This window comes from Oryzias melastigma, linkage group LG5 (assembly GCF_002922805.2).
Source record: "Oryzias melastigma strain HK-1 linkage group LG5, ASM292280v2, whole genome shotgun sequence".
In the NCBI taxonomy this organism is placed as follows: Eukaryota; Metazoa; Chordata; class Actinopteri; order Beloniformes; family Adrianichthyidae; genus Oryzias; species Oryzias melastigma.
Genome location: NC_050516.1, coordinates 22008677 through 22023246, shown reverse-complemented (window position 1 = coordinate 22023246; position 14570 = coordinate 22008677). Strand labels below are relative to the sequence as shown.

At 39.3% G+C, this 14570-nt stretch overlaps 2 protein-coding genes across 2 annotated transcripts in view; both read left to right on the top strand.

Annotated features, from left to right (window-relative positions):
* The first annotated feature begins 246 nt into the window (after window positions 1-246).
* On the top strand, window positions 247-7167 carry ngfb (nerve growth factor b (beta polypeptide)). Its single transcript, XM_024269182.2, has 2 exons — window positions 247-392; window positions 5943-7167. Exon 2 carries the CDS (start codon window positions 5954-5956, stop codon window positions 6548-6550), a length of 597 nt encoding a protein of 198 aa, XP_024124950.1. The 5' UTR covers window positions 247-392; window positions 5943-5953; the 3' UTR covers window positions 6551-7167.
* Window positions 7168-13694: 6527 nt separating this feature from the next.
* Window positions 13695-14570, top strand: part of tspan2a (tetraspanin 2a) — a 10079-nt gene continuing 9203 nt past the window's right edge. The window contains exon 1 of the mRNA XM_024271058.1: window positions 13695-14048. Coding sequence (XP_024126826.1) covers window positions 13980-14048 — 69 coding nt within the window. The 5' untranslated portion in view covers window positions 13695-13979. The remainder of the gene's footprint in view (window positions 14049-14570) is intronic.

Here is a 14570-nt window from a genome sequence, read left to right as displayed (position 1 = left end):
TGATGCACTTATATAGAAGTAATCTGTGTGTGTCCATCACATAATGATGTTTTGTGTTGGTCTATAAATGAATCTAAAGACATTGCTCTGTATTTTTAAAGCAGCCTGTTCAGTATGTGACAACATAGTGAGCAGGAAAGGCATATGAACTCTCTCTTCCCGTACTGCTCTCGCAGTGCATGTGTTTACAGTGGGTTTATGAGCCAACTGAGACAGGTTCTCTGCTCGTCTCTCATCAGGACTGAAAGGTGGAAGCAGAGGGGGGCAGAGGTGTACTACATGGGGGCCCGCAGCCAGCCCTGATGGCAGGAGGCACTCGGAGCACACTGAGCTCTAATTACATCCTATAGGAGCCTCAGAGGTGATACGGTTCACGTGGAAACACTGAAAAGGTATGAAAATTGCCAACCATGTTCTTGTGTTCAAACATGCCGTTTGGCCTTTTTGAAATGTTTTGGCCAATATTTTTATATTGGTAAAACGAAGTGTTCTTTGTAGATGGATGGAATAACTCGATAGATTGATTTCTATGCCATTTAGTGTCCTTAAATGTTTACTGTTTCACCATTGCAAATACATCTTTACCCTAAAGTCCCACTCCAATCATCTTTTGATCTACTGTAAAAGCGTTCCCAGAGGTCTATAAATTAAAATTATGCCACTTTCTAAGACATAGTTTCTGGAGAGCGGTAGGGGTTCATTAGAAATTTGCCTTTGAGTCGTGAGCAGATTTATTGGCGCAGAGTAGCCCCACCCCAAATTCCCATCATCCATCTGTTTACACCAGTTGTGTCCAAATGGCTCCGAGGGCCGGCCTCCTGCTGGTTTTCCAAAAACCCTGCTTTATCTACCTTTAATTACCTGGATCAGGCGTGTTTAGCCAATAAGGAGCTTCAATGGCAGGTTTCATAGAAAACATGTAGGACACAGGCCCTTGATGCCTGATTTGGGCACCCCTGGTTTACCCTCTCTCCAACTAGCTTACAGCCCCTTGGAAACCCCAATTTGTCATTATTGGTGAAAAAAATTGGAACAAGGTGTCAGGTCAGACAAGGAAAACAAAGACGTACATGGATCTAGTTGTCTACAAGTGGATGCATCGAAAGAAAGAGGAGCAGGGAGCTTGTGGCCTGCTTGATAACTCATTTAAAAAAAATGAAACAGCTCAGAAACATAATTTTAAGATTAGTTTTCTCTATAAATGTCCTCCATCATCTGAAAATGGAAGAAAATGTTAAAAACACCAAAAGCACAATTTTTATCAAAGCGGGTCTTTAAGAACCACATTCAACATGAGTGAATGGTTTGGCTGAGTGCCAGCTACAATTTCTACTACACATTTCAAAATAAGAATAGTGTGGTTTCACTGGCGATCATCAGGGTGGAAAACCAGAACCAACATGTAAAATGTTCATTTCTGATGGGAACACAGGTTTTTTTTTTTTTTTACATTTTTCAGTTTATCTAGACAGGTCAGTCTGCCTAATTTGAGGTCAACCTGATCTCCCAGGAAAACAAGACTACCGCAAACTATTGTCACTTCACCAGGCATCCCAAATTGAATTAAAACTATCTCTCTTAAAGTGATAAAGAAAACCAAAGTGCTGATTTTTCTTCGAAGGCCATGCTAGTACTTTTAACCAACCTTCGGGGGTCATTATAGCTGCCCCCGCAGATGACTAAGGCAGGTTCCAGTTATTGAGGAAGTCCATTCCTGGTCCATGTGATGAAGGACACCAGGGGGCATTCATGGAATATGCTGGATAGTAGTTCAGGCTTGACGTGTGCTGCTAACTCAGACACAGAAGCACAGCTGCAGACCACGGTGTTGATCACCATGAACTTCAGCTCCAAAAGGACCAAAGGTATTTTGGTTTGTGCTAATGAAATGTAACTTTTGACTGATTTCAGACTGCTTCAAGTCAAATGTATCTGGGAGTCTCAAGACGGAAATATTGTCAGTGACTAAGATGATGTTCCTTTTCAGGATGAGCCAGAAGTCCAGAAATTCTGAGTCTACAAATCAAGGCTCAATGTCAAGAAACGTTCAAAACCCCCTCAACTATCCACATTCTTTTCCCTAGTAGAGATTGTCAAGCCACAGTACAAATGAAAGCCAGCTGGACCTCCTCTAACACATCATCTCGCTCTGCTGAAGTGGTGAGGAGCTGGGTTTGCATCCACAATGTTTCCCAGAGCCCACTTTCCCTCCATCTGGGGTCGGGGAAAAGCCATGCAGCTAAAGGTCCGAAGGCTGGAGCCCAAGTTGCCTTGAGGCCAAGTTTACTGCCTCTTTGTGGAGCACTCAACCAGTGAAATAACCCCTCCAGCTGTGTCTCTGACTGCTCACATCACTCTGTCACATGATGTGAAGTTAAAGAATCCCATTTCAGAGGAGAGGTGGTGAGCTCGTGCATGAAAAAAACACAAACAAGAACCTTTGTAGTAACTGGATATCCTGAACAGGAAAAAAGTCATTGACTGAACCAGGTAGAAAATATATCAGACAGACTACACCGTGACAACACATAGACGATAAAGAGAAAATAAACTGGGGAGAGAAACTATAAAAAAAAGTTTTACCAAATTTCCAGCCCCAGGAAGTCTATTTTTAAACTTGTCTAAGGTGCACCGAACTATGAGAAGCATTAACTCACAGTAACTCTTGAACTTGTTAACACGCTACACATCAGCCACATTAGCGTGTTCACAATACATGTAACTCCCAACCTAGTTTGCTAAACCAGACTGATGCTGTCAAAACAAACTTTACTGGGCTTAAGCTAACTCCCAACTTCTTTAGTAACACATAAAAAAACACACCATAAAATACAGCTACATGTTAGCCATGTTAGCATATTCAAAATACCTGTAACTCCCAACCAGCCCTGGCCTTTGGCTGCATGGCGCCCGAGGCAAAACGGGATTTTGCTCAATAATGGGGCATTTAGTTTTATGCTCAGTGCCCTATGTGGCCCAACTGGACTTGAAACTGTGATCTGTTTGCAAACCAGTAAGGTTCCATCCGTCCCACAGATTTTAATGGAAAGGAAAAAAATAAATGAATACGTAACTAACACAATATTGTTGCTTTTACTGGGGTCTTCTCCATAAACTTAAGATTTGTTTGCCTTTCCTCTGATTGGATATGAATCTTTCTGGATGTCATGAAGAAAACAAAAATATATTGTTGAACAAGTTCTTCTAAGTCTTCTTATTTTATAAAGACGCTTGCTTTATATTTCAATCATTGTTCTGTTTTACAAAATAATGGAACAAGTAAGAGGGCTGACATGATGTTAGTCAAAGAGACCTTACAAGCATCACAACATAAATGCATTTTATACAAATGTTATCTGTGGTCAAATTACTTTATTCTGTATTTTTTTGTTTACTACAGTCTTTCCAACAGTGTTGATTACTTGCAGCAACAGCATAAATTCACAAATGTTCCTGATCTACTCAGCAAACAGAGCTTATAATACACTGACAGGTCGTGCTGGCACAGCCACCTCAGGTGTTAACACAACCGTTTTTCCTGTTGTGCCGTGTCAAATAAGGCTCACAGGTGTCATTTCATGCTAACCATAAATGACAGTTACTCCATCACTTGTGAGGCTGCTGGGATCTCTGCCTCACTGTTGATAAGGTTTGTGTTTGGGAGTACAGCAAGTAACTCACTGTTCTTGCACTGTAGATTTGAACAAATCAAAAAGCAGAGACCTTACAAACCTTGACCTTACATGTTATAAAGAAAGATAAATTCTTTTCAGAATTATTTAAAACTGCATTTTTCAGATACCGAGGCTAAATGTGCTTTTGATGGTCTGAGTAACGGACGCCTTGTCCTTCTGTCACAAGGTTAATAGTTCCAAGCTCAACTAATAGAATTTCGGAGGTGTTTCACGACAGCTTTTAATATTTCATGACTGTCCTCAAAATGAAACTTTCCATTTAAATGAAAAGATTAAAAAAGCTCTTATAGATTAATAACTCAAGAAACCTGATCACCTCTAATCACAACTAACAGTCAAACATCCTTTTTTTCCCCCAAAATATAATCATTTGAACAAACTTACATCATTTTACAACTAATGACATTTTAATTAGCTGCACACACATCTGTGAATCTTTCTAATAAATCTCAACTGAAAACCACACACATAAATGAGGTTAAAGAAACCTGCCATAAAATTAAACTACAAAAGATAATTGCTTTACAGTTTTTGAATAGAAACACTTGAGTCCTCAATTTCAGCTTAAAGCTGCTCGATGTGACCTTTAAGAGTATTATTAGCAGACTCATGGAAATAAGTATAGTTTCCTCCACTTTATGGATGTAATTATAACAATGCTCTCACTGTTGCAGGTAAATATGTTATTAAATGTTAATCCACCTCCTGTTTTTGTGTCTAAATCTGTTTTATACCCTCAGCGTTGATTTTTGTTTCCTTCCTGCCTAATAATGATTTTGACCTTTCATCGCGGCAGACAGAAGGTTTTTTTTAATCAGTGTGTGTCATGGAGTGTGTGGTTTACTATACATTCTTATTAATTAACCTCACAATGAACAAAATATAAGTGTTTACTCTGGATGACAAAAGTTTTACAGGAACAAAAAGATTTTTTAATCCCCCAAAGATTTTATTGTAGAAAGCAAAAACAGACTTTCGACATCCTAAAAGATTTATGGTCCAGTTTTGTGGGAGATCACATGTATAAGGAATGAGTTTGTCTTCTTGAGAGCAAATTGAGAACAGCAAGATGAGCTAAAGACCTGGACACAACAGATGAAGGTCATTAGCATCTCATAAGGGAGACATTAACCCTTTAACACCGCAGCTCAAGTGTTGATTTACTTTAACTTTTCAACCGTTAACACGATCAACGTAGTTCCAGCAGAAGGAGAAAAGCCGCTTTTCTCCTTCAGAATCTGCTGGAATTACGCTGAAAAGTTACAGTATATTAAAGATTTTGTGATTACGTAAACCTCACCGACGACGACACCTCGAGTGTTAAAGGGTTAAAACTAACACTGCTTGAGTAATCGGTTCCAACACTGTGAAAAGTGTGAGCAACATTTACATAACAATTTACGGAATTCAAGGGCTGCACGCTGGTGCAGTGGTTAGCGCTCTAGACGGCCCCTGGTTCAATTCCCACCTGGGACCTTTCTGTGTGCATGCATGGGGAAAACATGTATTCCAGACACACATGCGCCATGGGTTCAATGATTGGGTGAGATTTGTAGTGAATGATTGTGTCACCTGGCAACAGACTGACAATCTGTGCAGGGTGTACATCACCTTCCTACAAGGATACGACTAGTGACCTCAGAAGAGGACAGTTTGGTTAAGAAGATTTACTCAATTAAACATTAACTGATAAAAATACATTCAACTGTATTTTGCATGTATAGAAAAAACTTAAATGTGTAAATGAAATATTGTATTTAGTGTTTTCCCTGTTTAATTACTATCAAATTACTATCATTACTATTATTATTAGTAGTAGTAGTAGTTGAAGCAGTATAAGTGGATGTATTTTGTAGTTATCTTTTATTTCTCTAGAGAGGCCTCTTTGAGTAGAAGTAAGATTGTGTACATACGTGTCACAAATGATTTTAGGACGAAGCCATAGGCTGTTTGAGCTGAAAAGTTGCGGTAAAGTAAAACTTGTTTACCTTGGCTGCTCCATCTGTGTTATGTTTCTGTGGTTCCTCTAGGTTTTCTCTGCCGGGAATTCCTTTACATGAAAGATGATGGCAGCTCTTCATACTTCTTGCATTACTTTTGAATTAAAAGCAAAAACGTAAACTAAGTTCTGCTTGACGTGGCTTGTTTTTTAAAAACTGAGGGAAATATAATATGTATGTTTTATATTGTAGACCTACTCAAAGAGGGAAGTAAAATGCTGGATTTGACATTTGTCCTTGTTCTCAGGTTGTGCGCCCATGAGGTCGTCCATGCTGGTCCTGTTGCTCTTCCTGAGTGGCCAGGCCGTGGCCGCCATCACCCGGGGGTCATCCAGAGCCGCAACGGCAAACCAAAACCCCGACTCCATCCCCATCGTGGACCCGAAGCTCTTCACCAAGCGCAGATACCACTCACCCAGAGTGCTTTTCAGCTCTCACCCTCCTGATGCAGAACCATCAGAGCCACAAAGAGCCAACAGGAGGAGCCGCAGGCAAGCGGAGGAGCCGCGGCAGGAGCACCGGGGAGAATACTCGGTGTGTGACAGTGTTAGCGTCTGGGTGGGCAACAAGACCAAAGCCACGGACATCCTAGGCCACGAAGTCACGGTTCTCCCCGACGTGAACATCAACAATGTCAAAAAGAAGCAGTACTTCTTTGAGACCACGTGTAACAGCCCTCACTCGGGAAGGTCGAGCTGTTTAGGAATCGATGCGAGACACTGGAACTCCTACTGCACCAACTCGCACACCTTCGTCCGGGCGCTCACTTCATTCAAGAACCTGGTGGCGTGGAGGCTCATACGCATCAACGTGGCATGCGTGTGTGTGCTCAGCCGCAAGTCCTGGCGGCCATGAAGACTTTTCCTGCACACGCGTGTGCATATACTGTAAATACACAGACACGTTAACATGCAAACAGTTGTGTCGACATAAATTATCACCAAAGACCTCACTCTCTGCACAAAATAAATTATTGCTATATGTTTAAGTATATGGACTGTAAGGACATACATCAGACCTGGGTCAAAGAGTATCTGGAGCTGCTTTGTGGAGATTTAGTTTTTCACCTGATGCAAGTATTAATCTTCTGTAGGTTTTTTCTGTGGTTTACAACAGAGTTGAAGATTGCTGTCCTTATTGGGTGTGAATTTGGGTGTCAAATTAACAGTTTTCAATATGAAATGGACACCTGCTGTTCATTTGTGAGGTAGGTATCTCAATACTCGGCAGAATCTTCTACATTTTTGCATATTTGAACCAAGTCTACCCAAGAATCATTGATTTTGACATGTAGGAAAAAATAATTTTCTAAAGTGTTTTTAATGATTTTTTGAGGTAGCAACACTCAAACTGTTTCTCTGAACTGTTTGAAATGTTCATGATGGGGTTCATGAGTTAGTTGCAGTTTACATCTATAAGTCCTTATGTTTGTGAGAAAGATCTTGAGATATTACAAACATTCTCACCTCTAACTTGTCATGTGTGGACGTTTGGCTCGGGCCCGTCTGTGTCACTTTTTGATGTTTTAGGTGTCCTCAACCTCTGGGCCACGAACAGGTTCTGATCCAAAGGCGTCTTGGTACCAGGCCACAGACAGGGAAAAATGCATACACTACTCACGGGTCCCCAGCCCTCGGGACACGGACCAGTACAAGGATGCGGACTGGACCGGTATCGGTATTGGTACCCTAACCTTTAAACAGTATTTTAACGCAGAAATGGTGCCTATAACCTCTTGCCCTAACGAGGTACTGGTTCCGCGTCCGGTACTGCGTCTGGTACTGTGTTTGCTACCGCGTCCGATACTGTGTTCGGTACTGCTTCTGGTAACAGGTCCTGATCTGCATTCATTACCATGTCCGGTATTGCATCCAGTACTGCGTCCGTTTCCGGTACTGCTTTTGCTATCGCATCCATTTCTGCTTTCATTACCACGCCTGGTACTGCATCCGGTTCAACATTTGTTACTGCATCCGGTACTGTGTTCGTTATTATGTCAGGTTCTGCGTCCAGTTCTGCGTCCGGTACCACGTTTAATTTACTTCGTCCAGTACTGTGTTCGTTACCGCGTCCGGTACCACGTCTGGTTCAGCGTTTGTTACTGCGTTCGTTACTGCGTTCGTTACTACGTCCGGTACTGCATTCGGTTTCGTGTTTGTCACCACATTATATACCTCTTCTGGTTCCGCGTCTGATTCTGTATTTGTCACTGTGTCCGGTGCTGCATTTGTTACCTCGTCCTGAGGATTTGAGATCCTTGTTTTAATGGGAACAGCCAGCACAGAAAAAAACGACAGGTTATGGACACCCAAATCGTTAAAAAGTGACCCAAAGGGGGCCCCAACAATATGTCCATATATGACGATTTGGGATTGAGAATGTGTTAAAAAGAATTAGTTTTTACTTCTTTGTCCAGTTACATCTAAAGTTAGATCTAAATGTTTTGCCATAATGCTTTGTACACACTGAGCATGTGTTGCTTGTTCAAAAACGCGCTAACGTGGGCTTTTGAACGTGAGTTTTTGAACATGTCTTTAGCACATGATGTTCACACTGGACTGTTGTAACCAGATACTAGCGCGTGTACATATAGTTTGAAGAGACTTGGAGTGAAATGTCAAAGCGTTGCAAACCTTACCTCAGGCTTTGTCTTTTACTGTTCTACTGCGATACATGAAAGACAGACCCCAAAATATGACTTTCTCCGTGATCAATTTCCAAGCGGTTGGCATTTACATTAACTCAACAGAACGACATCCATGCTTCACTTCCAAATCGGAGTCCCTGATTGGTTGAACTGGCTTAACTTTCATCACGTGGTCCGTTTTTGTATGTAGAGGCTTCGAAACTTGTGTATTGGCGCATAAAGTTTATAAAACATGTCGAGTTTTGGACATGGAAGCCCATAACATGCATAGATTTTTTATTGGAAGTGGCTGCTTGAACTTGCGTTACTGAGGTGTGAACGTAGCTTAAGTCTTCAAAAAGCAGCTTATCTCGTCTACAGACAGTTGTGCAACTGCAGTATTGTTTATGTTAATTAATTTAAGCTCTGCTTAATTGTTGCTATTTTTTTAATTCCAAAAAACTAACTCAATTCTCCAAGCTAACTTTCCATTAACTCTATGGAGAGTTCTCCAGCAGGTTTTGGTTTTATGCTTTTCAGATATTTTCTGGACACAGAAAAGAGTTTGACTCACAAACACAGCTGCATCGTAAACTCCAGCTTCCGTAAATGGAGCAATTTAGTTTACGAGGGCATGTGACTTGATTCCAAACAGCTCAGACTAAACCTATGCGGTTACCAGCAGGAGGAGGTAAAGCTTGTGACTCTAGCGGCAGCCTGCAGAATTTATAGGGCGACACAGTAAGGCCACTCTCAATATTTTTCTTCTTCACATAAAACTGTCCTGCAGAACACTATACTCGCTGGGGAAAACGAATGTAATCCAGAAACAATGTGTAAATACAATTTGACCCAGGCCTGATATAAGCAAACCATGTGTACAAATGATGTTGTGAATGTTATTTATTAAAATAATACAAACATTTGCACTGAGCGTTGGTGAAGGTGTCTATAAGGCAGAATTCAAACTTTGTTTTAAAGTCAATATTTTATTCATTTTGAGTATTTTATCTTACAAACACAGAACTTCTTAAATATCAGCTTATAACTTCCCAATTTAAGCCATTATTTTATGTTTTCTTTGCACCAACTTGCACTTTTTACTGCCAGCAAATTACAAAAGTTGAGTTGACTTTTACTTATTTAATTATTTATTGTTTTAAATTCAAAATATTTTAAAGTGTACAGTGAATTTACAGACTTTTATAAAACAAAAGTTGTTCCCTGGCTCTTGACAGGAGAAGTTTTTATTAATACCTCAAGTGGTTTCATTCAGCTGATGCAGAGCAAATTCAGCTCAACACCGCCCTCTACTGGACAAACACTGGTATGACTGCCAATGCGACACATAATGATTTATTAATATATTTTTTTTTAAATAGCGTCGCTGAATTATAATAGCAATATGTACATTTTAAAAGTGATACTTCTCAACAAATTTGGATCCTAATACAATAATCGAATCTTAAATTGTTAATCAATTCCTCAAGGCCGGGCTTGATAAAGTTACTGATGGCTAATGCTAAAGCTAGTAGGGTTGCCAGATCTGACTAACTTTTTCAGCTAATATGGGGCATAAATCTCGCCAAAAATGGCTAAAATCCTACTTTTTATGTGGTTACTTAAAAAAAAATGTAAAAACAATGCAAACGAGAGCATTATAAAATACATGTTATGAGCACTCTAAGATGAGAAATTTTTAAGAAAATGGGTTTCTACTCTTTTCAGTCATCAGAGTTGATAAATAGGGTCTAAGTAGGTGGTGGGTTTTGCCACAGTTTTCCTAAAAATTGAGCACAATCATGGATGAAGAGAGAATACAATAAATTTAGCGATGAAAGTGGAGATGTAGCCTATGGGATATCCTCAGTAAAATTCCTGAGTGAAAAACATTTTGATTTGATATTTGAGTCCATACTTCAATGAAAGAATTTGGTGTGAATTTTAGGAATACATTTTTTTCCGCAAAACTAACCTATTTTTTTCTATTATGGACAAAATATAGTGCTCACAATGGCCTTAACCCAAAAACTAAAAGGGCTTTCTGCATCTGTTTTCCTGAAGGCAGAAATTCAACAAAATGATCCTCAAGATGCTCAAACTTGCTTTGAAAAAGAGACTTTTGATTTTTATATATATCATTTTAAGATAGCCCATTATTTAAAGCTTTAATCATTTTCCCATATCTCGTGTTGTGATATTTTTTGTTTCTTTTTTAACTGTTTTTCATCCTTCATTTTGATTTGGTTCACTCGTTTCAACATTAGATTTGATCTTCCTGATTGCTAATCACATTCCTCTTCTTTGTCTTCTGGGGAACAAAAGCTTTCAGACAGAAGAATCCTAAAACTATCACCTCCATCATGTGAATGAGACAGAAATGTTTGAGACAAGTGATTTTGGGATGTAAGAAGGACTCAAGGATAAGAATCCACTTAAGTAAATGGATCTCTCTAATTAGCTTCAATATACTAAAGTTTTTAATCATTTTTGTGTTTTATTACGCTTATGACAAAAAAATCAAAATGTTAAATCTTCAGGATAGTTGACTTTACTCACCTTTAAAAACTAAATGTAGCAGCAGTCTATGTAGCTGCACTCAATCTCCCAATCACTATGGGGGTCTGATGCACTGTGCCCAGCCCCGCCTACTTCCTGGTTGTCAGCTCCCCAATGGTTGTGCATGTTGGTGGAACAAAGTAAGGTTTTCTTTAGAAATGTCTCTAATTTGGATGAAATATTTTAACCTTTGTGCTGTCCTGCAAGAGTGACTTAATGTGCATTATTAATTTATTTTATCATTATTTTATTTTGTTATTTACTTTAATTTTTGCATGTTGCCATAACACATTCACCTTGTACTGGCCTAAAATTTGGACAGGGTCTACTCTAAATTTTGATTTCATTAAGTCAACTTCTGGTTTTCTATCTATTTCCTTTTCCTCTGGACTGTCTTCAACATGCAGAAATGATGGATTTTGGCCTTTTCTGGACTCCTTTGGACAGAAACTCCTGATCTTCTGGGAATTCATTCAAAATATTACAATAAAACAACATACCCACATTGATTGATAACATTTTGATCTGTCGTTTGCCAAAAAAAAAAAAAAGAAAGAAAGAAAAAAATAAGAAAAAAAAAGAAAGTCTAACACAAATAACATAACAAAGAAATAAAATAATAAAGGACATATTATTATTGTATGATAAATATCATAACTGGTATTGAGGGAAATCGACAGAAAAATTTAAGTGGAGAACATAAGATTTTAAATTATGAAGTACACTTTGCAAGCATGGCAAGTGCAATGACTTTATTGCTCTTAATCCATAATTGTCAACTTCTTTGTAGATATATTTTTTTGTCTCAGTGTTTTCTGTAATCTATATAACAATTCTAAAAGAAATACAAACTCTGTTATCCCACCTACTAATGTTTCTTTTACATTTCATCATTAAAAAAAAGTCAATTAGTCTTGAAGTTGTCCAACCTGGCAACACACACACAAAAAAAGCGCTACGCATGCGTGCTGATAACTTCATTGTTTGCTTGAAACGTGTTTTTTTATTTGACGTTTCTCTTTTAAAAAAAATGAACATAACATTTTAATGAAAATTAAACATTTTTTTAATAGACGTACATTGCGAATTGTTTTTTGGTTAATTTGATGACACGGATCACGGTCTACTGGTGGTGCAGTTCCCTCTCTGTCCACCAGATGGAGACATTGAAGTGGTTTGGTGCAATGTTTCTAACTACCATTCTTAAAACTCTTATTTCTAACACATTTGTTTAATTTTGCTGTGTGATGCGTAAATCTGTGTACCAAAACAGGATTATTTGCTCTCTTTAAAACAGCAGTTTTTTCTGATATTATTCTTTATTATCCAATTTGCAATGTCATTCTTTCACAAAAAAATGAAGTGCAGATTTAAAGAAGAGCGTCAAGAGAGAGTGGCAGTAGTAGAACATTTATAATCAAAATATGGGATTGGGTCTGAGTTTGCTTCCATTCCAAACATTTTCCGGTTGAGGGACTCAACTGATATTAGTTTGACGTCAATGCAGCTCAATGATTCGACTTTTGGTCACATTGAAACCATTAGACAGTACGTCTGTCATGAATGAATGAAAATACGAGTGTTGACAGTGAAACGATCGCCTGATGGTCTTGGCTGCATCTTAGACAGTAGTCTCGCTGTTTCCTGCCCACATCAGTGCAGCAAACAAAAGCAGCACAAACATGAGAAGTGGAGTGGGTGAACCCCAGCTGACCTCGTAGCCTCAGTGGGAGCAGATAATAAAGAAGCGTTTTTGTAGCGTGGCATGTTTGTTCTTCTTTAGACAAATCGCCTGGAGCCATTGAACAGTGCTTCAATTTTTGTAAACAAATGTACACCCCAAAAAAATGTACAGATGAAGATAAAATGTGTACTTATATAAGAAAGGAGCATCATTGGTGTTCAAAATGACTTATTCTTAGTCTATAATGCTGCCAAGCTGCAGCTCAGTGCAGACTTTTAAACTGTAATCACTCAGTTTTCATTAACTGACTCATATCACATGAAATGCAAACCAAGATGAGTCTGCTGAGCCGCTGACTACCAGTCAGCCTGCAGTTCACACCCACCTCTCCATCTGCTCCTGAGTTATGGTGTGGGAGAGTGGCAACAAACATGTTTTCCACAATGTTGTGGGAATACGGAAAAGCTGCCGTTTGATATGTAACATTCATTTTTAAACCCTTTCTACAACTCACACATCTTTATGTCTTGATTTGAGACTTTTTGTAGCATTTGGGAAAGAAAGAAACATTATTTTGGTACAAGTAAATGATGAGTTTAATGGACTAAAGCTTATTCCATTAAAACAATACAAGATATTATGAACAAATATTTCATTTATACTTGATTATCTGGGAAGGAATCTGGAAAAGTTCACCTGGAGTGTTCAAATTATGATACGAATTGAATTGTTGGTAAAATCAGTCCTATTTCCAATGAATATATGACTGTTTATTTAAATTGAAGATTTGTTTTCTGGAGTTTGCTTTGACAGCTTCTGTCACTGTCAAAGCCTGAGTTCTTTATTAGGGAATCACTTCAGGTTTTCATACTATCATGTATCCATAAGCTCCTGATCTCTGTTTAAGGTGCACACTGAGGCTTTATTTTCATAATAAACACTGTTCTCTCACGGAGGATAAACTCCCAACCTGGCTTAAAGGTGATATGGAGATATGAAGTGGTTCATGCCTGTAGCTCCACAAAAATACCAGATGGCTCCAGTTCTCAGCGGTGATGTGATGCGCGCTTTGGTCACATATGTTGATGCGTAATTCTGTTTTGAGTCTGAAGGTTTAGTTTCACAAAGCGACATACATTGGCTGTGCTCTTTTTGATCCACTCCTCCTCCTCCTTCTCCTCCTGGTCGTGTTGTTGACGGATCATCTGACACCTCCCTCAGGAGGACTCTCATCCCCCTCCATCCATCCGTGCATCCATCGCGGTGGGCGGTGCACTAGCGCGCAGCTCGTGCAGCTTGTGCGCATGCTTCCTTTCATGTGAGCAGATCTTCCATCCGCGCGCGAGGTTGATGTCACTCTCTGACTGATAACACAATTCCTGAACCGAGACGGACCGGACCGAGCGGGCGGCATCATGAGCAAAGTGCAGGGAGGGATGAAATTCGTCAAATATCTCCTCTTCGTCTTCAACTTCATCTTCTGGGTGAGGCTGCTTGCTGCTCCTCGCGTCGCTCTGCGAGCATGGGGACAGTGTTGTTGTTGTTGCTCTGTTTTCTGGATTTCTGGTTTGGGATATGTCCTTTTGGAGAAAGCAAATCATTTTTTACGCACAGAAGCTGCGCGCTCCTCCTTCCCTTTAACATTGCATTGCATTAAAAAAGCTGACCTTGTTTTAGATGTTTTTATTTATTTTTTCCTTTCCTGAAGATGGTTTTCTGAACAGAGCAGCAGATGCTCCTGCGCACCTGTTCTACCCAAATGACGCGCCAAATCAGTTCATAAAATGTCCTAATTTTAAAATAAGTAAATAGCACACAGAAATTCGACTTTTTTAAATATAATACATATATATTTCAATAAATCAACAAAAAGGTGAGAAGTGTATCCTCCTGCACAGGGCTGCTCTGTGCCCCAGAGCTGCAGGTTGATGCTACTTTTCCAGCACAGATCCTCTCTTGTGATTTGGCATTGCAATGTGAATTTCCCAACTGCAAGTCTGTTTTTT